The sequence below is a fragment of the Cucumis melo genome, chromosome 12 (genome assembly GCF_025177605.1).
Source record: "Cucumis melo cultivar AY chromosome 12, USDA_Cmelo_AY_1.0, whole genome shotgun sequence".
Classification (NCBI taxonomy): domain Eukaryota; kingdom Viridiplantae; phylum Streptophyta; class Magnoliopsida; order Cucurbitales; family Cucurbitaceae; genus Cucumis; species Cucumis melo.
The window spans coordinates 20,020,842-20,033,108 of record NC_066868.1 but is presented as its reverse complement, the minus strand read 5'-3'; the positions used below and the strand labels follow the sequence as shown (position 1 = coordinate 20,033,108).

The window sequence follows — 12,267 nt, the reverse complement described above, 5'->3', positions numbered from 1 at the left end:
AAATTAATTAATGGTAATTTTAACTAATAATTATAAATATTTTAATATTCATTCAAACTTATTTTTTTTAAAAAAATCTGTAAATATGATAAAATAGATTTTATTCTCGTGATAATCAATTACGTTATGTTATTCATAAAATGACTGGGTGTCACTTATAAATAATATCATATTTACAGTTATTTTACCTTACCGATACAATTTTCCTTAATTTAGAGTATCCTTAATACTCTGATAAAAATTCAGAGTTTATAATTATAAATTGATACAACAAAAACTTAGGGTTAGAGGTACAAATTGATATTAGTATGAAATATAATAAATTATAATAAAAATTCCAAAATTCCAAATGAACCCCTGAATTTCCCTTAAAGTTGAGAATGAACCCCAAAAGCTTCTTAAATTAAATTTGACTCTTCACGAATCTCACTTCATCACCTCCACTTCTAATTTATTCTCTCTCTTCTTATGTTATGTTGCGTATGGAAGAGAAGTGGTTTTTGTGAGAGAGAAAGTCAGCGTCCAATTTCTCTCTCTATATTTCTCTCTCAAATTCTAATTTTTTTCATAAATAAACAAAGATCCCATTCCCAAATTTCTTTCTCCCTAATCTCGCCGGCGACAAAAATTCTGCATGTTTTCCGATTGCTCTTCACCTGACACACTCAACTTCAAAACATGTTCTGTAGTTTGTTTGAGATGGACAATAATAATTATCAGCAAGCTGGTGATTTGACTGATGTGATTCGACCGACTTCCGCCCCCGTCGCCGGTCATTTCTCCTCCGAATTCTCTCTCGACTCGTTTTCCGGTGAGGGACGACTCTGGTCGCACCTTCCTGCTGACAATTCTTCCATGAATTTTGGAGATCCGTTGTCGTTTCAGACTCGAGATCCATTTCTTCTTCCCCATTTTTCTCCCTTCAACTTTGCTTCTGATGGCGGCGGTGAGGGTTTGGCGGCGGACCAGCCGTCTAATTTACTTTCGCATATGTTGCAGATCTCTCCGAGTTCTGGTGATGGTGTAATTAGTACTCCTCCATGTGAGTCGCTCGCCTCAGCAGTGGGGAATTCTCCGAGCTCGACTTCAGTTCGTGGTGGCGGTGGTGTTGTGGTTCCGACCGGTGGCTCGAACCCTCTTTGTTTAATGGAGAATTCCGGGATTCAGATCTCTTCTCCACGAAATTCCGCAAATAAAAGAAGGTAAAATCAAAGTAGAATAAAATCAAATCTTGAACTTCTGAAATTATAATAATAACTCAGGATATTACGTTAATAGGTGCTTTTGATCATTCTGAGTTATTATTTGTTGGGGTTCAAATGAAATTTAAATTTTGTCTTACCTTTGAGTTTCAAAAGCTTCATGATAGTTGATTAATTGGGAGTACTTCAAAAAAAAAAAAAAAATTATGGGTTTTAGAAAAATATGTATAGGCTTTCTTCTCCCAAACTTTTTAGAGTACTTCAAAAAAAAAAAAAAAATTATGGGTTTTAGAAAAATATGTATAGGCTTTCTTCTCCCAAACTTTTTAGTCCAACAAAGGAAAATAGGAGAATAAAACTATGACTTTTAAGACATAATTCTCTTATATGTTTTGACTGAATTAACTTTGTCTTTACTATATTTATAGAAGGTTCAGAGGGTGGAGAATTTTTTTTTTCTTAAATATACCTTGGAAAAATATAGACTCTCATAGTCTTGGATCACATTTCAATGTCTACTTTAATGAAAAATTAAAATTAAAAGGAAAGCAAAATTAAATTTAGACTATGTTCTATATAAAATAACAGTCACTAGCTATATCCAGACCATATATATATCTATATACATATATACTCCATCTCATTTGTAGAGTTTAAGTTAATAAACTATATTAAGATTATTGTAGATAAATTAGTATTAATAGCTTTAAAATTTTAAATATTTTGTAGCTCTAATTACCATTACTACGTGAATGTTAACTAAAACTTCATCTGATATCATAACAATTTAACTTTCCTTTTTTTTTTTTTTTTTTAATCAAAAAAAGTAAATAAAGAAAAGAAAAACAAGAGAATTGAACTCCAAACTACAAAATTATTGCTTCAAACAAAATGGTTATTAAAATGAATTCGTACGTGAATGAATTAAGTAATGTGGTTTGGTTGTTGTTAGGAAGAGCCAAGTGAAGAAAGTGGTGTGTATTCCGGCACCGGCACCGGCGAACAGTCGATCAAGCAGCGGCGAAGTGGTTCCTTCTGATCTATGGGCATGGAGGAAGTACGGGCAAAAGCCAATCAAAGGATCCCCATATCCAAGGTCAACTTTCTTCGAAAGTTTAATCTTATTATTACTTTTAGGTTAAATATATTATCATTTTCTTCCCTCTCTTCCTTCCATAATTCCTAAATTTAGCCATGAATCTGTTTAAATAATATATCATAATAATAACAACTTTCATGAAATAATTATATAATAGGAGATTGTATTACAAAATTTATAACAAAAGTGCTAATAGATAATAAAAAGTTTTAAAAGATCAATGAAATGAACAAAAAAAAAAAAAAAAAAAAAAAGTAAGTTAAGATTTCTTTACTTTGTAAGTATAGGCACTTCAAATTGAAATTTTGAAAGTGTTCGTATACTAACACTGAACCAATATCAAACCATTTGGATTGAGATGACATTAACTACCTAAATTGATCATAATTCAAAGTTAAAAGTTTGATTTTTGACCTCACATGTTAATTCCATATAATATTAATTTTTTTTTTCTAAATTTCTTTAGTAATTTTCACTTAATTTATTTTCAACTTAAACGGGAGAGAGAGAAAGTTATTGTTTTCCAGAAATCAATGCCAAATGCTGCAAGTTTTTGTACCTCTTTCTCTCTCTCTAGCTGACAAGAAATTGACTCCCAATAATTTCATTATATCTCACTCATGATCATTTACTTATCATTTCTTCAAGTGGGCTTTAAAGTTGGGAGAGAGAAATCATAATATTTTCTGAACTTATATACTCATATATATTTTTGCTTTATAGAAATATTATATAGTTTTGAGATTTTCTTTATTTCAATTGTGAAGGTAGGTCTTTTATTTGTTCTAAACTATTTCTTTAGTTGATGGTGTTAATTAAAAAAGTGTTGTTTGTGTTCAATTGGTATTTTCTTCCCTTATTAATGATGGTCGACTTTTCCAAATGTTATTAGTAGATAAATGGTAATTATTCTTTTTTTTTCCCTTTTAATTACTTTGGATGTGATTTTTAAAAACGAAGTAGCTTGTTTAAAAATTCCTTTTTTTATGTTGTAGAAGTATTTACATTTTCTCGAAAACCCTCAAACCTTTCATATACCTAATTCTCATTTCACAACATCATTGATCATCTTCATTATACATAGTAGTATACCTTATGGTTATTTTATACCTTTCTTTCTCCTCTCTTTTCTTTTAGGGGATATTATAGGTGTAGTAGTTCCAAGGGTTGCTCCGCTCGAAAGCAGGTTGAGCGAAGTCGTACAAACCCCAACATGCTTGTCATCACCTACACTTCGGAGCACAACCACCCATGGCCTACTCAACGCAATGCCCTTGCAGGTTCTACTCGTTCCCATCCTTCTCGAACCACCACCACTACCGCCACTAATAAAACCAGCCCGAAACAAGAGCGCATTAATGACATCCTGCCAACGACAATGATAAAGGAGGAAGAGATAGATGAAGACCAAACGACAGATAAAGCAGCGACAACAACAAATGATAACCAGGAGGAGGGTGATCATCAAGATTTCCCTTTTGACTTAATTTTCACTGAATTTGCAGATCAAATGAACGACCTTGAGCACGAGAACGACCACGACCATAGTCATCATCTTTCAGCAGACCCTCTGAACAACAATATGTTGATGTTTGGTAGCCATGGATTTAGTACAGGAAATGGAGAAGGCAGTAAAGATCCATTTTTGGAGCTCTATGACTGGGCAGAAAATTCAAGTGGAAGTTTGTTCAAAGAAGCCAAGGGAGGTTGATGGAGGGTAATTATCACACCACAGTTTAAAGAGAGCTTTATATATAAAAATTAATAACAAAACTATATATATAAAATTTTAAACATTATATACACATGCAGCTAGCTAGCTTCCTATTTTCTTCTTTAAGTTAGTGTTCTTCTTTTCTTTTTTTTTTTTTTTTTTTGGGGGGTGGGGGGGGGGGGGGGGGTTGCTTTTTAGGTGAGCTTAATTGTACTTGGAAAAAAAAGAGTGAAATTTTAGTCCTTAAAAATTGGTTCAATTTTAACTCTTTTTTTGTAAGAAATATATTTTTTGGATTATGATCACTATATTTCTTTAGGGTTTACACTAGAGGGTACACTTTGTAGTTCATGGAATATGTTTAAATCATTATTACATGCATTAATGTGCCAACTTTGATAGGGTCTACAAATAGATCACTAATCTTAGTGAATGGGTATAGGCTATATCTCAATGAGATGCTAGCTATAAATCTTTAATATTAATGATCATGTCACGGTGGTGATAATCTAAATTCAAATTGTTGGTTTGATCTTGAAGTGCTTTATTAACACAATTGTAATAAAGTTCTTTCTACTCTATTTTATCTCTTCATGTTAAATTAAGTTGTGCATGCATAATGTACGAGCTAAACTTTAATAACAATGATCTTTAAAACATATAGGTTAGATATGTAAATTTAGAATTAATCAAACCAAGTTTTTATTTTACTTCAGAAGAAGGTAACTTGGGAGTTAGAAATTGAATTAATTAAGGGGAATGGGTAGGGTTAATTTAAGGACAAATATATATATAAATTAGATTGTTGGATGATTGGAAGCAAGGCAGTGAGACCCATATTCCTTTTGGGAATTAATATGGAGTGTGGATGGGACAGAAAGCTGAGCAACAGAAGATTTGTACAGTTGAATCAAGTACATCCAATGGAGGCCATAACTATACAAATAATAATAGTAATAATAATAGTAGTGAAAGAGATTTGATGTAAAGATGGGACTTGGCTTTGGCTTGTATCTTTTGGAAGTGGAGGAAATCATTCAAGACCCTACTCTTGGCCATGATAATTTGTTTCTTTTCTTCATTTATGTGTACAAAATCCTCAAGGTTTTCTTGTTTTTTTTTTTTTTAATGTATTATTATTGGCGTGTGTCGATTGCCTATTAAAGCTCATTAAACGGTAAAAATCTATGAACATGAATGAATGTTTGCTTTTAAAAAAGAAATTTTGAATTTATGAAAATGTAGGATTTTTTTAATATCTAATTTACTTAGAAATAGATCTATATATATCTTGGTTAACTTGTCAATCTTTTAATGATTTATTGACTACAATATAAGTCTATTTCATTGAAACACGATGTGAAAGTAATTAGAGGAAAATTTGAAAAATAAAATAATGGATTGAAATGGAATATTATAATGAATTAATTATTTGAAGTTTTTGGTTTTGCTAACTTTTAAAAATGATCTCTCCCTCTTTCTCTCTCTTCGTGGTGGCCTCATACTGGTAATTGTAACAAGTAGGTTATATGATATATGTTTCTTTTGGGAAACTTTGTAAATTATATTTCATGTAATTTTATAATATAAACTTGTTTGGTGTGATTAGTACATGTATTTTAATAATATTTTGTTAATGATAAGGACAAAATTTAAATACAATTTTTTTTTAATTTACAATTTTAATATAGGTTTGACTTTGATATGTCATGTGAAAATACAAGAAGTATATACATTATTTTTTTCTTCTCTATAACAATTATTTTATATAATTTATTATGCGGTTAGAAATTTAATTGAGCTTTAGTTATGAATTAAAGAAAATATTCTAGACTCAACAAATGGCTCCTCTTGATATGCAAGATATCAACCAAAGCATATTGCGCTCATCTCCAATGTCGAGATCAGGCTCAAGAGATGATTGGTTTAATTAGGTCGATTAACCTTTATAATGTTATCTATAAAATTTTTGTTAAGGTAATAATTGTTAACTAGGCTCAAGTATATTTCTACTTGGATATCATGTAATTTCAGGAAGGTAGTATCTCTCTATTTTTCTTTTCTCTTTGAATGTGTTATCATATAGGTTTAGAGTGTATCCATGCTATTTCGAGTAGGAGTAGGGGAAGGTGGAAAATGTGTGTGACAATTGAGTTAGATATGAGGTATGTATATGGTAGAGTGGTCTGGGGGTATTTGAGAAGTGTCACTCTTAAGATTGGATTTTATGGGAGGTGGGTGAACACGATGCTGTTTTATGTGGAGAAAGTTGTTCGTTGAGCCCTTCAGAACCGAGAACAAGTAGTAATAATATTTCACTCTCACCGACTTGCATGCTAGTGGAAACACCAATCATCTCCATTCATAAAATCTTCTACTTTCTTGGAACCACGACTATTGAATTCGTTGGTAATGATGGAGGGATTTTTCTGTGTTCAACCCTAAATTACATGTAATTAAGTAAATGGTTTTGTAAAATACAATTAGAGAAAATAAACTCGAGAATTGGAATTATTGATTCGGCTAGCTTCTTATCACACATGACACTAAGGATTAGGGTATTCTTAAGTAAACTCACTATCATCTATGAATTTAATCTATAATTGTCATTGATCATTAATTAAGAGAAACTCCTAATTAAACTAACCCTGAATAAAAGTATCCTTCGAAACCGTGGCGGAACAAAGATTTTATATAGCGGCACAATTAGCCCATATAAATGTAAGTTTAAATTCATGGATGTAATATACAGATCATATAGTATGTTCAAAATAAGTAAAACTAGTCGCACACGAATAGTGACAGATCGAGAATTTTGAAAGTATAAAAGACTTTAAGAAGTAGAAACCATATAGAGAATAAAAACTCAATTTAATTGGAATTTAAGAAATATGTATACATGGGTAATAATATATAATTTAATTTACTGTAAAAATAATCTATGCTAAGCGATTAGTAACATAAAATATAGAGAGCGCAAAAACTTACTCTTTGATTAAAATCTTGGGATGAAAATCACGTACTATATTCTTCTTAAAAAATATATGACACCAACACCTCGCTAAATCTCTATCCTTGGAGTAATTTAGATCAAGGTTTGACTTGTGGAAACCAATAAGAATTGGGAATGATATTTTTAAAAGAAAAATGGAGAGATTTTTTAGTATTCTACCATACTACAATAAAATCTATTTTAAAATATCAAATCAATTTTTAATGTTGGTCCAAGAATTTTAGGAATCAATCCTTTCAAACATCCCATAAGTTACATATAAAGACAAACATGTGATTGAGACTAAGTAGATCGATATTTTTATAACCCTAACTCTCAACAATTACAAAAGTTAACTTTCACCCCAATAAAAGTAATATCATGATTACATCTATCTCCATAAATTACATATAAAGATAAACAAAATACCCAAAATCTAAAAATTCTTTTTAGCTTTAAATACTAAGTGAAGTCTAAATCTTCAATTTCGTCCCCACCTAGCTTTTGTTTGTCTAAAATCGCTAGCTTCACCACACACTTGTCATGCAATATATCCATTTGATTAAAACATTTAAAAATAAATGAACCATACATATGAAATAAATTTAATACAAAATCTATTTAATGGCCATAATAAATTCAAATAAATTAATCAAATGACACAACAATAAAAACTAAAGTTAATGATGAATAATGTCCTCAAACACAAGGATCAAAGATAACATACATTTTGATGCTTTGATGTGAGCAAGATCTTTCAAATTCTGGCTTTAGATACACTTGGTCACTGGTCCTCCTTCAGTACCAAAATCATTGAACCTAATGAACAAAAATAAAATCATGATTAAAATAAAGGTCCATCTCCTGCAGATAAACATTCAATACCTCTTCAAAGATATCTAATTACAGAGAGAGACAAATAGGGGTCCAAATTTTCCATATCTTAGAAGTTCCACATTCCTGAATGAAGCAAACCAACATAAACTACCAGAATTTTGAAACTTAAAAATTTTCATCAACCAAACCCTTAAATGGAAGTTTTCTAGACAAGCATTAAAAAAGTGACCCTACATCTGAAAATTAATCAACTAAACCCTTAAAATGGATGTGCATGCTCATGTGATATGTGGGATTGCAAAAGAGAGGAAAAAAATAAAAGCGAGAAGCTAATGGAGTACTAAATTTGGTTGAATTGGTGTCGTAAGAATTTCCCACTTAGAACAAACAAACAGAATTTAACAACTAAACTCCAACAAACACATCCATTTGAGGAGATGCTTGTCAAGCATGGATTCTAAAATCCAAGGTTTAATGAAGTAATCACTTGAGTCCTAGACAGAGACCATGAAACGGAAATCCCATGGATATCAAACAATCATCATTAACCACATAAAACTCAGTTATGATCGTACAGAAAACCAAACAAACAAACAAAAACTAGTTAAATTCCTAACAAGGACTTGACAAACAAAAGTCCAATAATGCACTGTACTGAAACAAAAAATTAAAGAAATAATTGGCCATTTATTCACCTGAGTATTATACCATAGTATCTATTACAAAATTCAAGTTCATTTCTCAACAAGTAAAGCTATCAATGCACGATGAAAAAACAATATGAGATAATCAAATAATCTTTAGTTAAATCACGGGTTAATAATTATCGAAATAGTTAGCGGGACATCAGAAGAGAATAACACAATAAACTTTGGTAATCCAATCACTAGAAGAAATTTGAGCTTTAATGTCAGGTGGAAAAATTGAAAAATGAGCTTTAATGTCGCTTTTCGAAAGGCGGATGTTTAATGTCAGTTTTAAACCGACATTAAAGAGGGAGCTTTAATGTTGGTTTAAAACCGACATTAAACATTCTCCTTTTTTAAAAGTGACATTAAAGCTCATTTTTAATTTTTTTAATTTTGTAAAAAGTTAATGGTTTCTCTCTCTTACTTTACTCTTTTCTCTCCAAGCCATACAATTTTACAATCCTTCTTACTTTCTCAATTTCTTTCCTACTCCTCTCAATCTTCATCTCATGCCTTCGATCCCTAACTCTACTCCAAACAACCACCGCAAGAAATCTGTCAAGCGAACCCGTGCCCAGTCGTCGTTGAATCCAATATCATCATCTGTTGTGCCCAACCTTGTTGTCGTCGAACCACCACGTGTCCAACCTTGTCATCGTCTTTGTTATGAAAAAGATTAATTAATTATTTACCCGCTCTCCACTCTCTCCCATTCTCCTCCTTCTTTACACTCTATGTTCTATATCCGCAAACAATTTCTCCTCTCCGATTTTCAACTGCTATAGGTCGATACTCCTATTCAATCTTTCTTTGTGTTAATTAAATGTTATTTGTTCTTTTAAAAATCGTTTATATGGGTTGCTACTTCACTGGTTTCTTTCTATTTATTTTTTCATTTTTCTGCAATTTTGTAGGGTTTTCGAATTTGATGGTGTTGGAGTTGGGTATTGGAGGTGTTGACCCAAATTGTTCTCTTCTCTCAACCCATTTTTAAAGTGGCTCGGCCTTAGGTGAAGAGGTATGTGTATTTTGACTTTCTATCCTTTGGTAAGTTGTTTTTGCCTAATCATTTATCTTCACGATTCTGATATTGTAAGATTTTTTCTGAATCTATGTTGCATTTCCTTGTTGCATATATGCAATTCGTAATTTAAAGATGACCTTGGATTGGGTTGTGTATTTTTATTTCTTGAGTGTTATTTTCATTACTTTTGGTTTACACTGTTAACAAGCACCTTCACCTATATGTCTTCCACTAAAATTTGGAAAACAGATAATGGAAAAAAAAATTAGAAGAAAGTAATACAGAAAATTTTATATGCCCATTATTGATTAAAGAAAAGAGAAAGAATAACTTCCTACAGAACGACTAAGTGAGCGTCATCTGGACAACGATTTATGTTTTTTTTGCCCTAATTTATCCTTTTCTTTTAAGTGGGATTCTGTGGTTTTGTCTTAACTCTACTGTTGTCGTTGGTGTTTCAGCAAAGTAGTTTCTTGTAAACTAAGTTTTTTCTTGGAATAACGTTGTAACCTTGTGTTTTCTTTGTATCCTTGTAAAAGTTTCTCAAAATTTGAAATAAAGCTAACATTTTTCTTTTTTTTTTTTTTTTTTTGGAGTAACTGTTCATATGCAAACTTAGTGCAGAAAAACGTTATTCCAAACTTAGTGCAAAAAATGTTTTTCAAGAAGTAATACATATTTTCTCTTCCAATTTACTTTTCAGCTTAAGGGATTGCATAGCTCACCATCAAAAGAATTTTGCTTCATTCCTTTGTTTAGTTGCAGCTAGGATAGTTTTCTCATGTTTCTACATTCTAAAATGGAATCCAAATCTCTTTCAAACCTATTTTTTTCATCTTTGAATCTCTAGCCTTTTAGTACAATTCTTTATTTGTTTCATTGTTGTCTCTTCCTTCACCTACACATGTTGACGTTTGGGGTTTCCAAATCCATTCTAATTTCTAGAATGGATTGGAATGAATGCAATGTTGGTGTTCGTAATGGCAGCTTAAGAAATTTTTGCAGCTTTTATCAATGGATGGTACTAGAAAGATCTTGAAAACTCTGTAGTAAGTAACATCATCTCTCGACACTCCTTGTAAAATCGTTGTATGCATTCTTCAAATGATTTAGATTATGTTAAGAAATGATGGATGATTAATAATGTAAACACATTGGATTCAAAAGCATATATTCATCAATGTTTGGCATTCAAGAAAATTTGGGACTCTATTGTATGTGATATTTGCTGAAATAGCATTCTAGGCAATAGTAGCTGTCATTTTTTATTTGATTACGAATGAGTATAAATTGTTACAAGCAATGGAGAACTGGTAAGCTTTCTTTTTCATTTGTTATGTTTTGAAGATATGAATGAAGGCTACATAAAGTCTTTCCATTATTCTTTCTTGTAGTGGGTGGTCCTCCAAGTTATTTATAAGTTAGAAATTTTGTTTTAGTTTAAGAAAAAGTTATAGAACTTATATGTTCATCTTGAATTAGGACAAAATAGTAAGTATTTTTTAAAAAAAAAATTAGTATTTTTTTTTTAAATTTTATTTTACTGTGAGGTGGTTGGTGGGTTAGACACTGCCTCTATATTTATCATATGTCTGTTTTCTTTTTCTTTCTAATCACCGATTTAATGATTTTGAAGATGATAGATTAACATAAACTTACATGTGTAAATATATTATTCATGATCGGGAGATGAAGGAGAGATATGTTTAATGAATGCCCCTACAAATTTTTTATGTAACTTACTAGGACGTTGATTCAACCACCACCACTTGAAGATCAGAGCATACTTGGTTCAAGCACAATGAAACATGGACGGGTGGATTATGAATTCTTTTTTAAAATCTACAACGGTATTTATGCCTTTCACAATTAGATTAAGAATTGTTTTTATGTAATTTTTTGGTAAGTTTATCGAGTACGTAATCTATAACTGATATGTGTGATATTTCTTTTATTAGTTTAAGTTGTTTATAATTAGTTTTTCTTTTTTATGTTTATTGAATTGTACTTAGGTGGAATAAAATGCTTGGATTCTCTCGTGATTTGTAAAGTAAAGGTTGTATGTTTTGTTTTATTGAATTTGATTCTGAAATAGATTATATTTAGGGTTTCTTGTTCTTCTAACCTTCTATTTGGTCTTTGTTTAATTTTTGCTACTTCAATATAACCGTCCATTTATACCTATTTGTTACAATTTCTATTTCTCATTTCAAATTCCTCCATATTGGTTTAGCTTGTTCAATTATTTTATGCCATCCAATGATCCAACTTGGGAATTGAAGGTTTTTGCTCCTTATGTCAAATTTCAAGTTAATCATGTTGACTGAAATCGTAATTTGTATCTGTAATTTCTGAGCAAACTGGGAAGACAATTGTCAAGCAAAGCATCAGTTTGTACTGGAAGTAGCCAGTGGACTGAGTCTTTATCTTCTGAAACTGGTTTAGATGTATGTTTATTAACTTCTGAAACCAATACCTGTATTTAAATTTTACAAAGTTCATTCTTTGGTTTAATTTGTAGTCAAATGTAATAGTTTTAGAACTAATATCTGAAGACTTGAGTTCTTGATCATGAATTTTATATGGGATTTCTTCCTTTAAAAAGTTTACTTTGTCATGTTTGCAGGTGAAAATCCAGTGCTTAGCTCCAATATCAAAAGTATAAGGTCTGTATGATGGGATGGGTTTGTTCTTTTTTGTAAATATTTGA

The 12,267-nt window shown here is 31.0% G+C and overlaps 1 protein-coding gene across 1 annotated transcript; it reads left to right on the top strand.

The window, feature by feature from the left end:
* The first annotated feature begins 499 nt into the window (after nucleotides 1-499).
* Nucleotides 500-4,114, top strand: LOC103503297 (probable WRKY transcription factor 14). The gene is made up of 3 exons (XM_008467435.3): nucleotides 500-1,202; nucleotides 2,155-2,298; nucleotides 3,439-4,114. Exons 1-3 carry the CDS (start codon nucleotides 679-681, stop codon nucleotides 4,010-4,012), a joined length of 1,242 nt encoding a protein of 413 aa, XP_008465657.1. The 5' UTR covers nucleotides 500-678; the 3' UTR covers nucleotides 4,013-4,114.
* Nucleotides 4,115-12,267: the final 8,153 nt, after the last annotated feature.